General features: G+C 43.0%; 1 protein-coding gene across 2 annotated transcripts in view; it reads right to left on the reverse strand.

Moving 5' to 3' along the window:
* Window positions 1-25,343, reverse strand: part of zcchc7 (zinc finger, CCHC domain containing 7) — a 47,276-nt gene that overhangs the window by 3,572 nt on the left and 18,361 nt on the right. For both annotated transcript variants that reach the window (XM_061089299.1, XM_061089298.1), the window contains exons 4-7: window positions 14,985-15,037; window positions 14,460-14,597; window positions 14,200-14,370; window positions 11,663-11,698 (exon numbers count right to left, since the gene is read on the reverse strand). In XM_061089299.1, the coding sequence (XP_060945282.1) occupies window positions 11,663-11,698; window positions 14,200-14,370; window positions 14,460-14,597; window positions 14,985-15,037 (398 nt within the window). The remainder of the gene's footprint in view (window positions 1-11,662; window positions 11,699-14,199; window positions 14,371-14,459; window positions 14,598-14,984; window positions 15,038-25,343) is intronic.

The raw sequence follows: 25,343 nt of genomic DNA on the forward strand, positions 1-25,343 counted from the left end.
CACACACATGCATACTATTCTCTCTCTCTCATGCTCACACACACACACACACACCTGCACACACTCATCTGGCATCCCTCTGCCCTGATTCCGAGATTACAAATGATTTGTGTCCCATGTCATTTCTTAAACATAGCTTAGCTAACCTCCTCCTCTCCCCTTTTCTTCTGCTCTCCCTTCTTCCTGCTCTCCTCCATCCCTCACACTTGTCCCCCCTCCCTCCCTCCTCTATCGCTCTCTCTCTCTTTCTCTTTTCCGCTTGAGCAGTTTTGCGGCAGAAAGGATGAATGCTATTAGAGCGTCGCGTCATTATCGGGTCAGACCGGCCGGGCCCATCTCCATCACAAAGGCCAGGAGATCACAGACCTCTTGCGAGTGCGCGCACACACACACACACACACACACACACACACACACACACACACACGCACACACACATTAAAATACAAACAAATACAAAACACACACACACACATGCACGCACGCACACACGCCCTAAGGAGATCACAGTCCCTGTCTCAAGCCCCCCGACTTCCACCCTTCCTGCCCCTCTTCCCATTCATCTCTCATGTAAATTGGAAGTAGGTCTGCCTGTGTCTCTTCCTCCCTGACCTTGGGCCTGTGTTATCTCCAAGTACTCTGATCCAGCACATCGACAGAATGAATGAAAGCACAAGAGAGGGAGAGAAAGAAGAAATGAAATCCCCTCCTATTCTCCCATCAACCTGTGATGGTTGTCTGAAAACCTGGAGTGAATGTGCGTCTGTATGCGTGGGTCTGTGTGTTGTCTGCCTCATACAATATTAATTAACTGGGGAAAAAAAACCTTCATCCCTCTCTCATTCCTGCTCTCTTCTTCATCCAGCGCTTCCTATCAGAGGCATCTAAATAGCTAACAGGGCGAGGGCCTGAGGGATCAAATCAGTTAGTTTCTTTTCTCAGGGGTTTGGAGGAGAGTCAGGCTGTGCAATGGAAGTTAACAAGACAAAGACGTATGCCAAAATTTGGGATCTGGTTTTCTCAGGTTCTAACGTCGATTTAGCATCTAATTGCAAATAACTCTGAGAAAACACCAATGTTTGAATTTCTACTGGAATAATAATGGCTACTGTTCTGAAAAGGTCACATCGCCAGAAACATTTATCGAAATTAGTCTTAGATTAAACCTGAAGGGAAACAGGCTCTGCCATTGTAAAGCCCTCCATTTTTTTTACTGTATATTTATAAGGTTTAAGCTGTAAAATTAAGTAGTGATTTGGTAGAAAACAGGCGAATTAAAGTAACAGAAAATAGTTTTTGTTGTTTAAACACCTGCGCTGGTCATCATCTTTTGACTTAAGATGGAAACCAATAGCCTACACCAGAGAGCACTCAGCAGTTTACATTATCAGTAATACTAAATTTGTTGTATTAACTCCTGTCTTTATTATCTCATGTGCGAGTAATAATTATGATGCTGAGGTGAATTCAGACAATGTTGACATTGATATATTTTCTATTTTCCATTTCTTATAACCAAATGTGTTTGTGGCAAAGCAGAACCACTGTGGAAAATGTTTTATTTTATGTTTTTATTGATTTTATCCTGTTTTATTTATAACACTGTCTCCGTTAGATGCTTCTTAGGTTACTTGATGTTAGATTTTATTCGTTTTTTGTATTTGTGTCTTGTTCTGTGAATGTTTGCAGAAATCAATCTTTTCTAATACCTAGATGCGCACTCCAAAGATAATACCCTATATCACACTAAGTGAAACAAATATTTCCTGAATCTGCCTGTTTATCCACCCCTTTATACAATGTAATATAAATCAGTTCAGTAGTTTATGCATAATCACGATAAAACAAACTTGATAAACGTGGTGAAGGGTAAAATAGTATCTTTACACTTTTTCCAATTTTCTCTCAAGGCCCCAAATCTGTTCATTCATGAACTTGTTTGACACTTTGCAGCATGGGCAGTTACATTTAAAACATCTGTGTGTCTAACAGTCGTCTGAGTGTGGAGACAGCAGCAGAAATCCAACTCTGACTCGCTACCTGCAGATAGGACACCAGGAGCTTCTGAAGCTGTTCACAAACACCTTTCCATTCAGACAGAAAGAGGACTCAGGCTACAAGGAGGACCCACCATTTAGTTTGGGTGTGTTTGAGAAGGTCCTGAGGGCTTCACAGTGTGGACACAGACAACCAGCCATCCGTGGCCTCTCATGCATACACACAAACACATGGGCGCACTCTGTCTTACACACACACACACACACACACACACACACACACACACACACACACACACACACACACACACACACACACACACACACACACACACACACACACACACACACACACACACACACACACACACACACACACACAGTGTTTTCCCACAGTTGTCCCTACACATACACTGTGTCTCTCTAAGCTCTCCTCTGCTCCTTGCCTTAGCTGCTGGTGGCAAAGCCGTGATAATCCTTTGGCCAACACAAAGCTCAGACTGTTACAGACCACAATCTGAAGGAACACACACACACACACACACACACACAGTTATCAAACGCAATCCGAGAAGCAAACAGGCTTGTGTGTGTGTGTGTGTGTGACAGAAGAGAGGGGGTGGGATCTAAACAGTACGGGTGGTGGTACTGTGGGGGCCGAGGCCAGTGGCGCTGTTTTGCATATGTTATTGCAGCGATGGGGAGAGGTTTGCATATGTTACTGGACCCACTGGGGACCAACTCTGCATGCTTTATCATAGGAAACAGCCTCGCAACACAACACAACACAAGACGACTGGGCTCATACCAAAACAAACAGACTCCTGTGTGTGCAACAAGACAGTATGTACATATTAGGTTAACATGGAGGGTTAATTAGACAGTTGTGAGTTAGAGAGATGAAATGGCTCGAAGGTGAACATGCAAACAGACAGAAGCAGCGGATCAAAGCGTTAATACTCTTATTTTCATGTGGGAATATGAACTGTGTTGTTTCCAGAATTGTAAAGGAATTAATTATCATGTTTACTCTCACGAACAGGAAACGGAAAAAATGAATCCTTCTTCAGAGACAGTTAAAAGTGGAAGTGTGCGTGTGTGCGGTTGAGGAGGAGGAGGAGGAGGAGGAGGAGGGGAGAGCCCCTAAATAACCAGATGTGATTCCTGCCCCCTTTGTGTCTGCCAGTTCACAAAGACTCAGACCAAAGCCCTAACCCCGCGCTCGGCGAGGACTCCTACTCGCACACGGTCCAATTCCCAAAGGCTCGTCCTATCTCCTCCAGTCAATCGGTCTGGAGACAATCAGTAGGAGTCCTGGTTTTCTCTTTGGAGAGAGGAAATTCTCCTGGAGTGTAATGATAATGTGACGCAGGGGTGAAAGGCAGCGGGTTGCCACCTCTTGAAGAACCCCCCCCCCCCCCCCCCCCTCTGCTCTAACTGGGGCAGTGACTGGAGGTAATCTGGTCACACCGTGGAAGACGGAATAGAGGATACAAGTTAATCTATTCAAATCTAGGTCAAAGTTATTCACTCTCTGTTCTTCGGACTCACTGCAGCGTTCAGAGAATTCTTTCTAGTGAGGCCGTGTTTTAAAAGATATTCCCAGCAATTAGACGGAGCCAACACATGTGGACATGAGAGACAGGGATTCAGATGTGCTATATACAGATGGACTGAGTTGCTTATGCCCTGGTCCGGATGGTAAACCCTGATTTCACATTTCAGCCAACAAATCACACACACACACACACAGACACGCGCACACAGACACACACCTGCACAACAAAAATCGACACCATCCAGCTAAGCGGAAATGCACAAAGACCTGCAAAGGCTGCAAGACCTCTGATAACACTCCACCTGTGTGTGTGTGTGTGTGTGTGTGTGTGTGTGTATGTGTTTGTGTGTGTATTTGTGTGTACATTCCTATGGTTCTGCATGTACATCCAGCAGTGTATGTGAAGACACCTGTACCTAAGAAAAATCAGTGCAGTGTCCCTGTGCTCCTCAGTAATGACAGTGAAAACTACACACAGTCTAACGGGAATCAGTCATATTTTTTTTAATCTATTTATTTTATCCATTTCTCTGTGCAAACAATCAAATGAATATATACCAGTTAACTATCATTACCTTCCATGTTCTGAGCTGCTTCCTCCTTCATGAGCTGAACTACCAAAGTGAACTTGACTTTCTCTGCCCCGATGACCTTTAGCTGCTAATAAAATCAAAATGAAGATGCACAGAAACCATTTTCTTTTACAAATGTACCTTCCCCTGCCTCCTGCGCTTGCACTGTCTCAGTCGGAGGTAATAAAGAGGTGGGAGCCTTTTGAGATGGCAGAGGTGAGAAGACTGGAGGAATCTGTACCGGACAATGATGAGACAGCAAAAACAGCTTGCTGAATAGATGTGAATTTAAAGGACTTTTACAGAGCGCCGTTTGAATTGAGCACATTCTTGAACGAGGAATGACAAAAGGAGGTCGGGGAAGGGAAGGACAGAGCAAGAAGAGGAATAAAGGTCAAAACTTAAACCTGTCATTTTAGGTTCAGCAGAAAGAACAGAAGAGTTACAGACGGTGCGGTTCAACATCATTCCTCAAATCAATGAGCTGTTGCTGCTATACTTGATAAAGGTTTATTTTTCAATTGAAACTTTGTCTTTGGTTGTTTGTTTAGTTTCCTTTGTTAATGTTGCTAGTCCGTGTCCTATTCATTTATATTGTAAATATTATTACTTTATTAGTATTGGAATTGTACAACTAGCAATTTAAATCCTAAACCATAGCCACTGTAAACTGTCATCAGGTAAATGATTCTCCATAATGGGGAGAGGGATCATTACCATTAATATACAGTACCATGTATGTGAATATGTCAAACTGATAGAACTTCCTTCCTAGCTGGATTAGAGCACAGTTTTCTATTTGACCACTGAGGGGCGCAACAACTCCATTCAAAAAGCTGAAAAGGGTCCCACTACAATTTTAGCCAATGTCACTAAAGAAGTGAGTGTAGTTGATGTTAGAGTAAAGATCTACTCTGTCATACGCATTAAGCAGTAAAAAACAGTTCCTTCTGATGAGTCTTTGGAGAATCATAACATCTTGTATTTAGTGTCCTGACAAAGTTCAGCCTAAACTAAATGAACTGATTATTTTTCTGTATTAAAGATAAACAGTTCTAATCTAATTTATATGACAAAATAATTTGTATTAAGCTACTTAAGTTTGTGGCGAGTCTTGTCCTGGAGTTCTGCAACAACAACATGAATTCAGCAGGACCAAGAATGAACATGGAACACAATGTACCACAGAGAACCACACGAGATCATTGAACATTTGCACAGGAGCAAAAATAAACTCAATTGCATTGTATTCTATCAATTTAAATATATCTTATCAATTCCTAACCCTAAATATATTTAAACATAAAACAAAATCCCAATATCCCCAAAAATGCTAATACAAATATATATTTCAATTTTTCATTAATACATTTTTTAACAGTGCACTACAGACTCCAAACACTGTAATAGTGATTCATTTTGTTGCACCTTGAGAAGATATAAAGTAAAAGCAAAACGTATTGGGCTTATTACAACATTGGGCCACATGCCTGTAAAAATCCCATCCATATGACAGATGCTAATACTAGGTTCACTCTAAACATCTAGAATGTATTTCAGGATCCAAATCAAAGAATTAAACTTCAACCTCTACAAAACAATAATTTCACTATAACACAGCAGTGACATGTCCTGCAGCTGAGAGCGCAATGAAGATCTAGTCCTATAAAATAAAATCTAAGTAAAAAAGCTGGTAAAAAATCAAACAGGTTTGTAATTGTGTTAGGTAAAAAATGTAGTGCTACATTAAACCTCTAATACTTAATGACTATTTGAAAGAAGAAGAAGAAATGCACAATGCATTATATTTAAAATCACGCATAATATACTTTAATTTGACTTGGACAAACTCGAGAGGGCTACTTTGTCCAAATACTTTTTGCTAAAGAAATGTAAATGAAAAGAGGATTTTAAAGGACGAGCCGTCCTAACCTTGAGTTAACAAAGGCATGTGTGAATCGGGCATACAGCAAAGAACCTCCAGGAGAAAGACGGAGACACAAAAAGGTATAAAATGGTAAAACATAGTAAATGGAAAGGTGAAAGCCAAGCAGTCAGGTGAGAAAAGAGGGATACCAAAGGGAGTTTAAGCAGAGGAGTTAAAATGACTTAATTTCTGTGTTGAACAAAAAGGTCAAGACTGTTTTCTTCTGGTACCCAGAGACACCGACACACACAGCGACACACACACCCCTGTCCCTGGGGAAAAGATCGATGAGCACACACACACACGCACACTAACACACAGATACCGCCTTGAGGAGACAATCCGCTCGATACACACACACCATACACACACACAGCCATGGGCAGAGCTCCCGATCAATAAACACACACGTACAGGTGTCACCGCTACTATCTGAAGAGAGGCCAATCAATGCTCACACACCAGCAGAGTACCTGTACCAATCAGCTGCTCTGCGCTCAGATACACTCACTGCTCGCGCTCCCCCGGTTGATACACTCCCCCCTGCTCCTTTCTCTTTCTCTCTTCTCCCCGCTCCACTCAGAATCTCTTACCTGCAGCCTTTCCAGCTCTCTGTAGCTTCCCCTCTCTGTCTCTTCTACAAACAGAGTGCATTTCTGTTGTGTAGGCGAGTCATATTAAATCTAATGTAACGTCACAGAACAACATCGGAGTTACAAGAATTATAAGATTCTCATTTGGAACATCTGAGTTTGTGCATGGGAGTACGTCTTCACTCCTGCCGCAGCCAGAGGGCGGCGCTCTGGTCTTAACCCTGCACAGCAGGGACCTGACAACACCAGCAGAAGGAAAAAGTCACTTGTGATGTGTGTGTTGCAGGCATGCACACATTTATGCATGATCTTTACATGCATTAATGCAGCCTGTGCACAGACAGAAGGTCACTAAACCTGCTCTTCGGTGTTTGCTGCTCAGTTTCCATCCATCGCTCTTTCATGACTTTCCTCTTCCCTCCATGTCCTCAAACCTCGATCTTTGTTAATGATTGTCATATGGCTCTTCTAGCTTTAATCGTCTTTCCTTTCAAAATGTTTCCCCAAAACACCAACGTTGTTCTGTTCAAACTCAATATCTGGGGTAAACACTATTCGTATATAGAATCAGCAGTTTGGATAATTTATTTTATAATTTTGAGGAATTTCTCAAGCATGAATGCTGATAATTCACTTCTTTCTCAAATGTGAGGATTTTCTCTTGTTTATTGTTATAAGCCGGATCTATTCAATCACATCAACATGACAACAATTTGCTTCTCTGATCTTATGTAGGATTGTGAAGGATATTTTCCTCATTCAGACTTTTACAAAAAACAATTGACTTATTAATCCCTCAATTAAAGAAAAAACTTACATTACCATTGTGGTTTGGACACCTCCACCAACCAGACAAGTTGCATTATCTATGGCTTGGTTGAATAATGTCAAAAAAAATGGTTTTTTGACAGGTGCACGCTACATTAGTGTTATTTATTTGTGTTTGTGTTGCATTTTTGTGTGTTTTATTAACACTAGCAACATGAAATCGCTCTGATGCTTTAAAGAACATTTTCAGTCTGAGAAAATCATGAACAGCTTATGAACTTTTGGTGTCACTATCTCTGTCTGGCACTCACAGTTTCGCACAAACACACAACCATCATCAGAAAGGAAATTATACAATGCAGTGAAATGTGAAACGGTGTGTAAGTGTGATCATGAGCATGCATTGATAACAAAACTAACACAACCACACATCCATCTTTGCTAAAAGAAAGAGGTTCACGGTTTTGGGCATTCTCGGAAATTAGGGAAAATCCTAAACACAGACAGAGATGATGTTAGAAACAACAGTGAGAAGGCATCATACATCCCACTGGTGATACTGGTGATGCTGGTGATGCTGGTGGGTATTTTCAGGATTTTGCGAATGATATTTTGTATGTGCAGGATTTAGAGGAGGCAAGAAAAAGGTGAGATGGGAGGAGGTAAGGAGATGGGGTCCGCAGGGAAAGGAGCTCCCCCATGCTGAGAATTTGTAAGCAAAAGACTGAAATGTGTTTCTGTGTGTGTGTGTGTGTGTGTGTGTGTGTGTGTGTGTGTGTGTGTGTGTGTGAGAGAGTGTTAAGCCCTTTTGTGTAAATATTACTGTTGTGTAAAACATTTTTCAAACTAGATGAAAATGTTGTGGATCACCTTTTACTACATTAACTGCTCTATATATATTTGTAGAGCTGTGTGTTTGTGTGTGTCCACGTGTGTCAGTATCTTACTTTCTCAGTAAATACCCCAGGGCTTTGTGGTCTATACAGTGTGGTTTGGAAGAGTTTGTTAGTCGAGGGCCAGGTGCAGGCAGACAACACATACACTCACGGAAGATAAACGGACCCCGGTGCGTGGCCGCGCGCACACACACACACAAACATGGGATAAATGGACCCAGTAGCAGGGAGGTCTGACAGAATGCCTTTTCACACCTGGCTGAGCCCAGCGGAAGGTGACAGAGTCGCATCTCCCAAAGCGGGAGGCGGATGCGGACACACACACATACACAAACACACACACACGCACCTCACATTGGGGAGTTCAGGGTCATAAACAGCATCATGAATAAAATGAGACTTTTAAACAGAAGGAGCACAGTGTATGCAGGTGTGTGTGTGTGTCCCTAACCCCCATGCCAGTTTGGATATGTAACGACCTTCTGTTCCCTGTGCTTAAATGGCTTAAATACTTCAATTAGACCTGGGTCACAATCCTCCACCCGTTAAAGCACACCGTCACACACAGAACAATACACAAACAGAAACACACAGACAAACATGCAAAAATGTAGGTTTCATCATCCCACGTGTGGAGCAAGAAAATTTGTCAGTTGTTCTTTCGTCAGGGTCTCCTCTCGTCTGTGGTCTGAAGTGAAACCCTACAGTGAAACGTATCGCGTCCCTCTCCTACATATGAGCAACAATTAAAGTCGGCTCCCGTCCTCTCTGCCAGCGTCTCCCCAGGAACTTCTCTGTACCGCTCCCTCCTCCTCCTCCTCCCTCTGTCTCTCCCACCGTGCTACCCTAGCGCTAACGATGCTGCCTTTTCATTAGACAGCCCCTGCTAATTAATCTCCATAGAGGAGAGTGACAGACCTCCCCCAACACACACACACACACACACACACTCACAAAGTGCACGCCAAGATATATGCAAACACACACTCCTCTTCCTTCTCTCTCACTCCCTCGTCCCGCGTGGCGTTGGCAGCCCATTTCATGCTTTATCACGTCTTTTAATTGACAAACAAGCTGCTCTTTTCTCTTAGGCTGAGGTCTATATCACCCCCTCGCTCAGATGCGCACACATGCACGCACACACACACGCACACGCACACACACAGACACACACACACACACACACACACTCACAGCCAAGAAAACTAGTTATCTTTTCAGATTTTGGATAAACACACACACACACGCAGAAATAAGCAAATGCCTCCCTACTGACATATGGCCTATATGACTGTCACACAGTTTTCTACTCTTTGACACAGTTTACACACACACACACACACACACACACACACACACACACACACACACACACACACACACACACACACACACACACACACACACACACACACACACACACACACACACACACACACACACACACACACACACACACACCACACACAACACACACAACACACAAACACAGCGAGAGAGCACCATGGATGTCACATGTGCACTTGGGTTGAAATTAAGCTAAAAAGAGTAAAAGGTTCCCGTCACTCTTGGCACCTCCTTAATCTCCGGATGTGTTTTTTTCCACCATGGTTCAATCAGCTGCCACAGGGCAAAGCCAATAACTGCCTTATTGATTTTCACCGATCTGGTGACACCTTTGCCTGTACGATAACCCCAAACTCTCTGTCCTTTGGCTGCTTGGAACATCTATACGTTAAAACTCTGAATGATCTGTGAAGGCCTTGTCACACTGCTCAGATCACTGACAGCAGAAGATGCTGGAGGAAGCGTAAAGACAGAGTGAGGTGAGGGTCATCACTCCGAACGCTGAGGTCATCAGTGGGGGGGGTTTACTTTGATAAACCCTAGTACTTTTGTATAATTCTCTCCCTTGGTGGTTCATTTTCCAAAACAGCTCAGTTAATAAATTAAAACGGCAGGAGATGCTATTGGTTAAGATGAGATTTGAAATTTTTTATTTTTCTGATGAGGCTGGTTCTGAATAAAAAAAAAAGATTTAAGAAGTGTCACCGGCTGTAAATGGACCTTTTGCACTGAGCTGGTGGCTTAGTCCCCCTCCTCCACTGGCCCCACACTCCTTTACATTTCTCCGCTTCTTAATTGGGACTGTGCGAAAACTAGACGTCAAGTGGGATTTTGCCAAATTTGACACAGGTTGACTCTAAACTGATTCTGTATATGTAAAACTTTTTTTCAGCATAGTGCATCAAACGTATTTGCTTCATTTGCCGTGTGTGTGTAGCGGGACTTTTCATGTAAAAGCTGTGGTTTGGTGACACGTATCTAATTGCTAATTTATTTTTTTATTTTTTATCATGAACATATACTGTACACTTGAGTCTTTGGACATAGTGGCCATGTGTTGTTAAGAAAATGTCTCCTGAACTGGTTGTTTGTCTGGAAACATTTTAGAATATTATGTTTTCCTGCCCGGGGACTCGAAGATTCAAACTCACAGATTCAAATTAGCTTTATACCAAACTCTGGCTTAATGGTTGTGTTGTTAATGGCCCTTGTAAAGTAAACCATAAACAACAACTCTCATAGAGTAAGGACTGGCTCCATATTCAACATTTCCACAAACTCAAGTGAATACCTAAATTATTTACATCTTAAATTTTCCATACTATCAGTCTGTAAGATAAAGGTTTTCGAACACACATGTCCAGTAAGTCATACTGTGTCCACACATATTGAATTTCTCCTACATCTATGAACTGTTAACTGTCCTGTGAGCGTTCAATGACTTTCCTTTTGTAAGAAAAAGTTCAAAATTGTAAGACACAAAGATCAAAAGGCTTGAAAATGAACATATCACGTGAGAGGAAACCTTGTGACACATTGGGAAACGTGGGAGACTTCAGGCCAACACATTGACTATATTGACAAATGTAACAAGATATGACCAATGCATATGTTCAACTCAAACTAAGGCATCATTTCTAAAATAAACAGGGTTTAACTCTGTAGAACATCAATGTGAATGTACAAATGTAAGGTGGCTGATGAGATATTCCGTTTGAAAAGGGAAGACCAACTGGGGTGGGGGGTGGGATAATGTTTTGTATGTTTTCTACTTGTTGGTTTGTTTGTTTATTTGGCAAAAAAAAACAAAAAAAACATGCATCTATTTGTAAAGGTCATGTAACATGATGTGATGTGTTTCAATAAACAGATTTATATAAAAAAAAAAAAAACTCTGTAGAACATTGTAATATAGAACATCTACATCTAGCTGAGCTCTGCACATGTGCGCTGATGGAAACCCTGAAGAGAAGCAGCACTTAGGTGAAAGTGTTGGTTACTCACTGTGATGTGGTACTGTCTCCAGATCTCTGGACAGGCCTGAGAAAAGAAAACAAACACTCGATAAGTACATGGAAGAAAAAACAGACCCACATGTGTAGATACAGACTTTAACAGAGCATTTAAAAAAAATTAGGAATATTAAAGATAGGGGAACAAAAATATCTAAAGAAGAATCTGCGGTGTGTGTTGTTGTGTGGTGTGGTGGGTCTCAATATAATGAGTGGGCGAGTAAAGAAACATTTAGTTTCAACAGTGGCAAAATAAAATTGATCACAGAAGTAGCTGATAAGAAGTAAGTTTATTAAGACACACAGGACAGAAAGAGAGGGAGGGCAAGAGGACCCTGAAAAGCAGCATGATTTTATATTTCTTGGTTATTCTTTAAGTCTCCCCCCCCCCGTCTCTCACTAAACCTTTATCAGTGTCGTTCCTCAGTCCGTTTCCCCTTCGTGTGTGTGTTTCTGCAGCCACTCACTCAAACACTCAGTAAGTAAGGCAGTCAGTCGTTTTGTCGCGCTGTGGCTAAAGCATTATCTCCGGGGCTTCGCCATGCTGTTCCTTAAGCGTTCCGACATCCTTTCCCAACCGCCACCACTTCCCACTGGGAAATTGAAAATGCCGCAGTCGCCGCAGGCAACGAGATTTATCTACTTACACACCTACTGAGTGAGAGCGACAGGAGGAGAGAGAGGAGGAGAGGGAGATTTAAGCCTGCTCCGTGCGTTCAGTTCTCTCTTGCACACCCTAAACAATTTCCTAAAGAAATTTGCACGCGGTGCAAATCCACTGACTATTCTGGACTAAAGTGCTCGTTCAAATCTTGGCCTTTAAATCGCCTGCGCAGAATGAGAGGCAGGTTTTTCTGGTTTAATTTGGCTGTTCCGATTTGAATACAGAGATGGACAAATATGAATTTCGACAGCTGTATCTTCCTCCACCTCTCATCTAGCTTTCTTTTCTTCAACAGCCCCCCTCCACTCCACCCACACCCTCCCGTCTTCCCTCTCCCTCCAGTCCGCCGGGGTAGAGTGTTGTTGTCGAGGGCGACAGGCGAGGCGAGCGACACACTCGCGCTCCGTCAACCGTCTGTCTTTAATGAGAGACACAGAAAGACCCAGGGGACAGAGACCTGACTCTCTTTCTATCTCTCGAACACACACACTAAGAAATACAGTGTAATTTGTGAGGGTAAGGGGTGGGGGGGAAGTTATGCGTTCCAAGAAAAGGGTAATTATAATACCACACAACTATGCACCTTTGTTTGCTGCTGAAAACGATATTCAAAAGACAGGGGGGGGGGACAACAAGAGAATCTGGACGAAGAGGTGAGGAAGAATAGGTGAGAGAGAAAACGAAAGAGAGAAAGAAAGAACGAAAGAGGGCTGTGTCCTGGTCTCCCCTCTCCCTCTGGTGTTCACCTGGTTACTCATCCATTACACAGAGAACAGTACATGACTGACGGAGAGAGAGAACGAGAGAGAGAGAGAGAGAGAGAGTGAGCGAGAGTGAGAGAGAGAGAGAGAGAGATGGGGGGGGGCATACACACAGGCTCTTACATACACAAAGGGTTTTCCATTCTATGGCATTAGTGTAAATGGGCAAGGTAATGAACGTTGCGGTGGGATAATTGTCATTGATGGTCATTAGATTCACCCTTCAGTGTCAATACACACACACACACACACACACACAGACACACAGACACACACACACACACACACACACCAGCCCACAGCTGGAATATGCAGCATGGCAGAGACATAAATAAGCTGTAATTGCTGAAGTGTATCAATTAATGTGAACAGCAGCGTGTGCTGACCCGGGTCACTCATTACTACTGGGAGAGAAAGTGGGGGAGAGGAGGGGAGGGAGGGAGAAAGAGGGGAAAAGTAAGTGAGGGGAAAAGTAAGTGAGGGGAAAAGAGGAAAGAAATAAAAGCAGGGTTCAAACTTTATAAATATGCTTGGTCCCTCATCTTTGTCTTGATTACAGGCTGCAGCGTGCACACACAAACACGCACACACCTCCATATATTTTCTATGCATTTCAATCAATGTATTTAAGTAAATTATCCTTGATCACTTACCTAACATGTTCCAGTTGGTCCCCATTATGTGGGGTTGAATTCTACTGTGATAAATAGACTACGTTCCAAAATGGACACTCACGCGTCCCACAATGTATCAGGGGGTTCGACATGGTTGGATTTTGTAGCCTAGCATTATTCTTTACATGATAGTGTGCTCCCAACTTAATTTTAATGTTTAATCCTGAGACCCTTTTCCTTTATGCTTAACAGAACCCATAAGGAAACGTTGAACCCTGACCTAATAATACTGTTGGGACTGAATGGTAGAAAATCCTTCCAAAACCTTCTTGAGAATATTTTCCAGAGAAGCAGGATGTTACAGCAGCATATTATTATGTGTATTTATTACTTGCCACTTTTGGCCTTGTGTTACCGTTTGCTGTGATAAAGGCATGTTTGGTTTTCTTAGTAAATATGCAGACCCAATGAAAGAGGATGCTACACTCACGTCAAAGAAGTGTCCCTTCATGCTGCAGCGATGACACTGTTTGTGCCAGTACGGCCTCTCGCTGCAGGACGCGTACAGGTGACCCGGTAAGCCACAGTTGTTGCAGTGCTTATTGGGACACTCAATGGCCATGTGGCCGCGGGTGCCACACAGGAAGCAGGACGACAACTTCTGTAAACACACGCACACACAAAAAGACACAAGTTAGTGGTTTAACGTTCTTGTGCTCATCATTGTGTATAAAGTGTGGTGGAACTGACCTTGGGCTCGGGGCAGTTCTTAGAGAGATGCCCCGTCTTGCTGCAGTTATGACATTGGACGCTCTTGTTGGTGTAGTATCTGTTGGGAACCCGCTGCGCCACTGTCTTGGAACCCTTGTCTTTGTTGTAGATCTGAGCCTGAAACATGGATTATGAATTCTTCATTACGTTACGTTGTTCAGGCTCAATGGAGTCACCTGGATGTTAGTCTATAAATTACACATTACAGCAATACCCTCTAATTACAGCAAATATTCTTTATATAAATGTGACGCTTCTCACGTATTGGTAATATAACCTAATAATCTATATAGACCTTAATCAACCACTTGGCACAATACAATAGTAAAATATTAATATATATGAGACAAATATTAAAGTTTTGACTACTTGTATATGCTTGCACTTTCTTTACAATTGTATAATGAATAAGTCTTTAATAAGCACAAACTACTTTGTAAAATGTCAAAGTGTCATAGAACACACTGTATTTTACACATTATAAAGTCGATCATTGCCACCTACGTCTTTGTCCTTGTTGGAGACGACCCAGGTGCTCTCCTTCTCTTCTTCAGCATCTGGCGGGACAAGAAAAAAAAATGAATTTTAAAATATCGTAAAATTCATTGCATGTTATTTTTCATGTTTGTCAATATGCAGCTTTATTTAAAGAAGGCTCAATGGTTCTTATCTAGTACATATAACAAAGCAGGAAACACATTCAGAATGATAAGTGTGTTGGAAGCAGAGCTACACACAACCCTTATTTGAATGTGTGTCACTCCATTTATCACTTTTCCATTTTTAAAGAACACATTGTGTTTCATTGAGTCGCTTTCGATAAAACCATTTGAGTGTAAAAGTTTATTGTTCGCCGAGCGGTCACTTTTTGTCTGACAGGTGTAAGGGGCACTTTTATTGCTTTTCCCTTTCAAACAGCCTAACTGTGTTGGAGGACTTGGACCCTAACATTTGCACCTCCTTGGTGTATGACTGCCATGAATTATGTTTTAAAAATGTGCAGATCTGAGTTATTTTCTATTTTGAATCTAAAGAAACTCTGGATAGTTTACATGTTGAGAGATTAAGATACAAAGTGTCAGGAAGCGTTCAGATATTTGTCAAAATATGAAATCCAGTACTTCCACATACAAAAAAAAGTTGAGAACTTTACAAATGTAATTCATAGGTCAGTGAAAAGCTCTTCTGTATCTTTCCCAGGATGAGGAGTGTGACTGTGCTGCCATTTTAATATTTTGTCTAGTGTTGGATTAGTAGTGAAATATGCTTTTTCAATGTGCTGATTACTTCAAGTGGATTTACAAGCATCAATTCAGAGCAGAGACAGGCTCATAAGTGTGACTAAGTAAGACAAATGTCTGTGAATAGATTTAGTTAAATTATAAATCTATTTTTGCATTCAACAGTTTTTTTCTTACTTACAATATGGCAAGATATGGAACCAGGAGTCAATAAAAACAAGAACTGATACATTCTAGATAATATTCAGCCGGATAAAGAAGTCTAAACCCTGAGGAGTAAGATCAGTTTCCTGTAAGAGAAGAACACACACACACACATACAGAGAGAGAGAGAGTGAGAGAGAGAGAGAGAGAAAACGACACTGTGGCAGCGCAGCACATCTGTATGAGAGTGGCACTAACAGCACCCTGAGGGAGACCACTGTATTCTCCTCAGGCCCACAGAACTGTAACTGACATCCAGAAGTCAAAATGTACACACACACACAAAAACACACACACACACAGCATAAATTATGTGCTCATAGCAATGACCCGCACAGCCTCACATGCTTTCACAAACACACACAGACACACCCTCGCATCGACCCCTGCGATTAGCTGCTTGACAGTCTTTAGCCTTTGGACAAACATACAGCCTTGAGCCATAATCAAATATTACGCTCTCCTTTCCATCTCTCTCTCCCTTCCTTTTCCCCCTACTCTCTCCATCCAGCCCCTTATCGTAATTCTGCTCATCCCTCCTTCCTTTGCTTTCGCTGACTCTCTCCTCTTGTTTTCTACCTCTCTTAAACACCCCCCCCCCCCTCCGGGGTGTGCGGCTGCTGTGGGAGGTTATCACCTCTCTTCCCTGTCAAACAAATTAAAATGGCTGCTGTTTGGATGGGGCTTCTTTCCGCCATGACCTTCACCTCCAAAAAAACACACATGCACAAATGCAAGCAAATCAGTGCCACTGTCGTATGACAACTTATGACTTTACTTTAAGTTTCATTTTGGGGCTTTCTGGGTTGTTGTATTTTTCCAAGATAGAAACATTTAAATGGACTTAAGGTTGAGGGTTTAGCTTAAAGCAAAATAGTCTCTAACAGTTCCTGAAACGTTTTTTAAAATAATTACTAGTATCTACTCATTTTCCCAAGTAGAAAAACATTTAACCCATTATCCAAAACTGTTTAAATTTTATGATGATTGACCAATCGATGTTTCAGCTTTTCTTCAGTATAATAGAAACCTTGAAAAGGAGAAAAACGGGTTATTATTGGTATTTTCGAATATCCGAATATTTCTGTGTCTTTTAGAGCAATGCGATGCTGATGTTAGAATTGTTTGGCTGGATGACCTCATCATGATCAGCTTCCAAAGTTGCCGAGGATCATCTCAAAAACATCACAATAAAATGTTCTTATTTCTTTCGAAATTAGTTTTTGAGAACATCTGGACAATATGAACCTGATATTAATCTATTTGCACCTGTTACAACATAATATTGCATTACAGACACTAGCAGAGCATGGACCACAACTGAACCATATTCTTAACTAGACGGAATGTAACCGCGCCCCCTCTATTTCATAGTGCTCTGATTATGAACCCTTGTTTCCAGACCTCATGAGATACAGATGAGTGGGGTTCGATCGACTGAGTGAAAAACTTGGCATACTCCCTAAGATTCTTCCCTTTAAGTTGGTTCAATAGATGGTTGTCATGTTACATCCAGAGATGCCGACCACTGGCTAACAAAGTTCAGATAACTTTGCATTGTGAAATATCTGATAGTGTATAGACAAACAGCTGCCACGCTATAGTAAAATGTTGTTGTTTGTTGGCACCAGCTCCATCTGCCATGCTGCCTTCTCATGTTGTTTTGTTTTTTAGAGGTGTTGTGTATTTAAAAAAAAGACGTAATATATCTCAGCCAATCAGCACAGCCCTGTTGGTATGCAAACGTAGGGTTTCATGTCATTATTTCCAGTTGAATACTTTCCCCTGTTGTTGTTTGCACCTCACTGATGCCTTTGCATTCAAGATGTAGAGTACCACTGTTTTCCACCTTCTAGGAGAATGTATATGAATGTGAGTTGCATGTATTTTTTACTGTCAGGATAGAGTAAGAGTTACTCCAGTGTAGAAAGTATTTGGTTAGTTAAGTTAGTGTGAGCAGGAAAGCTCCGCAACCCTCACCTTATGTGAACAGAGTGGGGGGCCTTGTGGTGTGTGTGTGCGCGTATGTGTATGAGCGTGCATATGTGTGTGTGTGTGTGTGTGTGTGTGTGTGTGTGTGTGTGTGTGTGTGCACGGGTAGTTGGTGTTACACAACAACCAGCACCCAGTCAATGGGCAGCTTGAATAAAAGCCAGGGGTGAAAGGTGTGCGTGTAGGAGTGAACATGTGTGCGTGTGTTAGTGACTCGACGAAAGTCGTTCCCTAAGCGTCTCCTGGGGGGGACTCCACAAATAAAGAGCAGGAAGCTTTCCCTTAATCTAAGGGCCCCCCATCTCACCAACACACACACGGATAAAGGGTGAAGCCTTTGTCACGGCCGAGGAATCAAACACATGGGGGGTGGAGGCGGAAAAGAGGAGAGGGCGGTTGGGGGGGGGTTGCGGTTGTCTGTACGCCGGGTGAAAATATGCTAATCATCCTTGAGGCCCTGTTCAAGACCAAACCATCAGAGCCGCTCACTCCATCGTGGCCCAACAGATCTGAAGGTGTCTGGAGCTGAATCAGCAGATGGCAGCGGCTTCACCGAGCAGCTGAATGCACTCGAGAGGCCTCCGCCATGTTGACTGAGAACATTTTAATTTTAAAAGATCCAATGGCAAAGTCTTCCTAGCAGTCTGAAGATTGTAAATAGTAATGGGACTGATTTGATGTAGTGCTTTCTTAGTCTTAATAACAGCTCAAAGCGCTTTGCACTACAATTTAACCATCGGAGTCAATTTGGGGTTCAGTGTCTTGCTCAAGGACACTTCGATAAGGAGACAGGAGAAGCCGTGGAACAAAGCCTCAGTGACTCTGTATGACGATAACAGATGTGACTAAAAACATCAGAGTCTCCAACTGTGTCAGAGTCTCCTAGAAATCCTCGAAAAATATGCCTTCGCATTCCAGTTTTCGATTCTACGGGACAACTCGCACATTATCACATCACTCCGCCGTCGAGGGGAATTCGACACAATGGTGAAGGAGAGGGGGAGACGAAGAAAAGCAGAGAGGGAGAGAAGGATCAAGGGAGAGAAGGCGACAGATGCTACCTGTCAGTCTCATAGGTGCCCTGATTACTAGGAGATGAGGAGGAGAGGGGAGGAGGCTGCGTGCCAGTTCATCAGAGCCGGCAGAACAGAACAAAACAGAGGAATTGGGTGTGGGTATGTGTGTGTGTGAGGGGGAGCCTTCGGTGTGTGTGTGTGCGCTTTGAATTTGTCCCTTGTACCAGTGAGAACAGAACGGAAGTGTACGTGTGGCTAATGAACCATGAACACCCGGCTCTCCTGGGGTAAGACACAGAGACACACACACACAGAGAAATGTTAGGGGAGCATGAGGAACATCCTTCTCACGGGACCAGGTCCAGACAGGGTGGTTTGAGTCTGATAACCCAAGGACGGGACTGAGAACGCTGAGGCACATACCCATCCTCTAATATGTCAGTCTTTTCTGACAACAACCTTTGACTGAAGGTACAAGCCTCTTTCCTCAGCTGTGTGTATCTGTGCGCGAGTGTGTGTATGTGTGTGTGTGTGTGTGTGTGTGTGTGTGTGTGTGTCATCGACAAGCTGTTCTCCCCTCTGTCTTAGCAACATCAAAACCTTGGTCTTGGCCTGCCTTGCCCCTCTCCCTCTTTCCCTGTTCTGACACTTAAACAGGCATCCCCAGCCAGCCCGCCCATTGTAGCACGCTGTTGACCGGGCCCATTAACACACCAACCAGCTCGCACACACAAACACACACAAAATGGGAGTGAAAGAGAGGCCTTGCCCCCCAAACAGAGGTTATGTTTGATACTGAAGCGACAGGGCCGGATTAGCAACACTATACATGACAATGGTGAGGGTGGGAGGGAGTGTGCAAGCTATGTGGTGTGTGTGTGCGTGTGTGTGTTTGGGTGTGTGTAGGAAAAAAAAATGCTTCCTTTGTGACATCACCCTTGCCCTAGAACCTTGCCCTCTGCAAGGTTAAACACACCAAAAGGTTGGCTGAGTCAGACGCACGCAGAGACGCAGCTTTTCTTCCACTCCGCTCTTTTGTGTGACATTAAAGTCTGGTCGAGGGTGTAAAACACAAAAGCTACGAGAGCAGTAGGACAAGTGAGAGGAAGAGATGAGAGGGTTTAGGAAAAGAGGAAGAGGAGGAGGTGTTGAAAATGAATGGGCCGATCACATTACAACACGGAGAGAGAAAGGCTGGCAGGAGTCTGAAGCCCGGTGGACAGCAAACCATCCAGGTACAGAGGAAGTGCTTGAGGGATTAATGGTGGAAGACAGTGGAGGAGTGGGGGGCAAATTAGAGCGAGAGGATGAAATGATATGCAGACCAAGAGGGAGAGAGATAGACTGTCGGAGTGCATGAGAGTGTGTATAGATGTTCACCATGCAGGACATAGATCAATAGCTTTACCGGCCCATTATAGATTAAAGCAGCAGATTTCATTTAGCTTAATTTCATGCTATTTCTTTCCCTGCACTGATCTCTCTGTTAGACACAGACGGTGAGACGAAGAGTCCAACCGCCAAGGAACCACTCAAATCCATTTCCAAAGACTTGCTTCATTCACAGGAGGGAAATCGCCCAACTGTCTGGAAAAAAGGAAAAACAACTCTGAGGGCCACAGATATGAAACTAGAATAGCCCTTAGTAGAGCGCATACCTCCGCCAAGGCCCAACAGATGAATTGTTCTCTGGGACATTGGTAAAAACGTCAAAAAGCACAAAACCCCTGGATACGCCACCTGATCAGGATCAACACCAAAATTTAATGGGTTCTTCCCTGACCCTGAACACATACGTCCACCATGTTTTGTCGAGATTGTTTTCGTATATTTTGTGTAAGTAAGAGACAAACAGACGAGAAGTCGTGAAAACATAACTTCCTTGACGGAGGTAAAAAATATGAACTTCAAGATACTGACAATTATCTCAAGGCCCAAACCCTGATCTTTTTAACAGTTTGTTGATCTGAGCAATAATACTACTACATGAACAAAAATTACAAACATTTCATACTTAGAGTTTGTGTAGCCTGTTCTCGTCTCACTGGCCTTAAGTGAGCTATATTTAGAAAAAGGCCAAGTCCAACAACATTGGGCAACAGAACTCTCTTGATTATGGCAAGAACATAGAAGACACACTGTGGTGATAATTCATTTTAACCTAAGGTGTAATGGGAAAATGAGGAAATTTTTCTTTAAAAAAAATTCAATTGCAGCTTGGTGAAGAAGTGAAATACAAGCAGATGCCATCACCCTGTTCCCGGTTGAATCTGCTCCGTGTTCGGCCATCACATATTTCATCGCAGCGGTCTCTCGTTATCCAACTCCCCCCCCCCCCCCAGCCTCCAGCCCGTGACATGTTGAGTGTTCACCCCTGCCAGCCCGTGCCACCGCCTCCCCCTATTCCCCTTCACCCCCTTCCACGCCATGTTGGCAGCCGGGGCAGGGCAGGTGGCCAAACCTATCAGTCAAAGCACCGTCGCCACGCGGCAACACCACAGACACCAATTACCACACAGCAGGGGCGCGGCCTGGCAACCGCATGGCAACCACATGGTCCAATCAGGGTACACAACAACAGGGACCAGAGAAGGCCAAGAAAAGTGAGCGATGCAGTGTGTGTGTGTGTGTGCGTGCGTGCGTGCGTGCGTGCGTGCGTGCGTGTGAGATACAGCGCAATCCTGTTCAAGGTATTCAAAACCAGTGTGCAGGGTTGACAAAAGACAGGTAATCATTGAGTCTTTTTAATATCCGTTAACTGCGTGTTTCATGTAGTTGTTCAATTCAGACGCAAAATGTATCACAATCTATCTGTTGATAATCAGAGTTCTTCTAATTAAACACTCAGTCCTGACTCATGACCAGTTCTGCTGGTCTCACCAATCATCCATGTGGAAAAAATGTTTTTTTTACTTTCCCCAAACATGCTTGGAGGAAAAAAGGACAAAAGATAAAGATTTCCGATAATGAACCATTTAATAATCATATTGATCAAACGACGACGTAGAATCTGATTAAAACAGTGACTCAGACTTTAAGTTGAAAATGAAATCAACCTGAAGATCACAAAAACTAATCATGGATGTGAAATCACGAGTTAATAAACCCGCCCTTGGATATAGCCTGCACACATTTGATATCCATCATAATACAAAACAATATTAAAATGTTTATAATTCAAGATGACTCACAGTAAAATTGTAAAAAACCCAATCATTTGTTTATTAATTATGGAATAATGGAAATTAATCAAATCAATTGTGTATTTTCAAAGGAAAATTAATAGGTTAAATCTACGGTTTCAAGGCTTCTAAAATATGTGAGGATTTGTAGGATATTTGTGCTAAGTGATCTATCTCTGAATTACAGATAATCTTCTAACACAAAGTGATAAAGAGAATTGTAAGCCACAACCGAAGTTTATCCCATTTATATTAACATAAGTTTTTAAAAGAGTACAATTTTATACAGTCGTCAAAATTTGAAAAAAGTCATTGTAATGTATCATTGGCCCCATGTTTTATTCCATGTGCATATTTGCATTGAGGTGCTTTGTAAGTGTTATCCTAATGCAGTACGCTGGCAGAGCAGCCGACCAGGCAACAAGTGTCAGTGCATTAAGGACATAGTCATACTTGTGTACACCGACAAATAAAAACCGCTGATAACACTGACCAAATTATAGCTGGTGTCCCTTTTGTTTTCTAAAGCGAAACACACCAGCACACAACATCTGAAAGGGGCAAATATATTTTAATAAAACCAGTGAGTTGCAACCTCAATTTCATTTTGATGAATTTCCTCCTGCGGGAGTGAGCCAGGCAGTGGGCGGGAGGGCGGGAGAGGGAAGTGGGGTGACGGGGGCTGGGAGGCAGATAGAATTTTCATGATTGTTATTTTTGTTATTATACAGAGAGAGAAAGCGGGGGAGGGAGGGGGTAGATAAACGCTGGTGGTTTATCGGAGGTATTTGTGGAGCGCTCCATTATCGGGCAGGTTGGGCACATCGTGGGGGTTATTTTTCCGAGGGATCTTTGGCCCCGGTAATTAAGCTCCATTCACCGGAATCTGTTCCCCAAATTAAAAATTTGTCATTAAGTGGAATTTAACATAATGCCTTTTTATCTGCGGGCGCTTCAGCATGCATGCGTACATGGGTGTGTATGTGTGTGTGTCAGTGGAAAGGGTAGAGGTGAAGGAGGGGCAACAAGAGAGGGCAACCAATAAAAGGGTTATACTGTGGTCATGCAAGCACACACACAAGCACAGGAGAAAGGGCAAATTGAAAAACTGAAATAATCCTGGACAGAAGCAAACATTTGCATCACACACACACACACACACACACACACACACACACACACACACACACACACACACACACACACACACACACACACACACACACACACACACACACACACACACACACACACACACACACACACACACACACACACACACACTTCAATCCTTCAAATCCTCAGCCTTTGGGGTAATTAAATAATGGTGCTTTAAAGTTTTAATTTAGATTTGGCTTTTTCCTTCTTCCTCCTACAGTATGCCACACAGCTCTTTCTCACTCACACACACAGACACACACACACGCACACAGACACACACACACGCACACACACGCCCACCCCCACCCAAAACAGTCACTCACAGTGTGTTCTAGACTTCATAAAGCGAGATAGCCCTCCATGGGCAGGGTACATTAGAGAGAGTGAATGATTGAAGAGCAGAATCTCGGTCTCTGTAGGCTTTATAAAACAATACAATTATTAGTCTTTAATTAGAGCGGCCCCTATGTGGGACAGGGGACAGACAAAGAACAATAAAGGATTAGACGTGGAGCTCCTAATATGGCTCTTTAATCGCTTGATTCGAATACAGTTCATAACTGCATCTAGCTTTTCCTTTTTACCCAGCAAATTTGGAAGCTGGCAGCAGTTTTGTGAGACAATGGAAACACAAAAAAATATTACCCATTTAGGACTGTAACTAGTTATTATTATTATGCTAATTAGTCATCTTAAGATTAGGTCTTTAAATCATCAATTGTTAATAACATTTGTCAAAAATAAGGGGAGGCCCTGGTGGGCTCAGGGTTTTAAGTTCTGACCATGAACCAAACTATCCCCAGTCAGAGTTTAGCTCTTCTCAGACTTGGCGTTAACATCCGTTTCAGATGATCTGATCACAAGTGGACAGCATCTGGACACCCACGGCTCATCAAGGACGATGAGAACTGACCGGTTCTGAACACACCTGGTAGCAACATGTGGTTTTTTGATCTGATCCCAAGTGGACTGCTTTGAGTGAGTGAGTTCACATCTGACATGCGTCTCGTGATCAGATCTCACCTCACCGCTCTATATAAACAAACACAACAGATGTGTGTGTGTGTGTGTGTGTGTGTGTGTGTGTGTGTGTGTGTGTGTGTGTGTGTGTGTGTGTGTGTGTGTGTGTGTGTGTGTGTGAGATAGTCTGTGTGAGATAGTTTGTGTGTCGGTGTGAGAGAGTGTGTCTGTGTGAGAGAGAGTGAGTGAGTGAGTGAGTGAGTGAGTGTGATCATTATGTGGTGATCGGTGTTGATATTGACAAACATGTTGAGGGAGTGTGTGTGAAAGTATGAGGAGGCCTGATGAAGATATTGAAATGCAGCAGATCTGAATACAAAAGTCACACAATCGGGTTGAACCTGTTAACTGGCTTCACTGTGGTATTCAGCCTTTTTTCCAGTTCTCTCGAGTCACTAAAGATTAGTAATTACAGTGTGTGTGTGTGTGTGTGTGTCTGTGTGTGTGTGTCTGTGTGTGTGTGTCTGTGTGTGCGAAGAATAGACGGCACGGATTAAATCCACAGTGTCGATGCTCAATATGAATTGAGAGAATTCAAGCTTCGGCCAATGATCCTCCTATACTCCTCCCTTTGACTCTCAAGGTGAACACTTAAGACCCCACATTTCACTGAATGCCATCCGACAGTGAGAGTGGGTAAAAGTTGGATTTCTCCAGGAAGGTTCTGGGGGGAGAGGAGGAAGCACAGATGAGGAGGAGGTTGAAAAGGAGAGCTGAGGAAGGGAGGAGGAGGAGGAGGAGGAGGAGGGCTGGACAGATGGCAGAGGTTATGCCTGGCTGACGGGACGAAGCTGTTCGGGGTGTGTGAGGATATACCACACTCAGCCATCACTTCTCCACATGCACGGTTCATCCTTATGGCTTTCTTCTCCCCCCCCCTTCTCCGTTCATTCCATCCTTCCATTTCCCAATGAATGTCTGACCGACTTTTCCTTCAATATCAAATCCAGTGCTTGGCTCAGTCGATTCCATCGTGACAGGAGATGGTATTCAGTGATGAACAAAATAATTAGCCCTTCCTGCATCCATCTGATTGGCAGGTGAAAG

The sequence above is a fragment of the Limanda limanda genome, chromosome 2 (genome assembly GCF_963576545.1).
Source record: "Limanda limanda chromosome 2, fLimLim1.1, whole genome shotgun sequence".
Classification (NCBI taxonomy): domain Eukaryota; kingdom Metazoa; phylum Chordata; class Actinopteri; order Pleuronectiformes; family Pleuronectidae; genus Limanda; species Limanda limanda.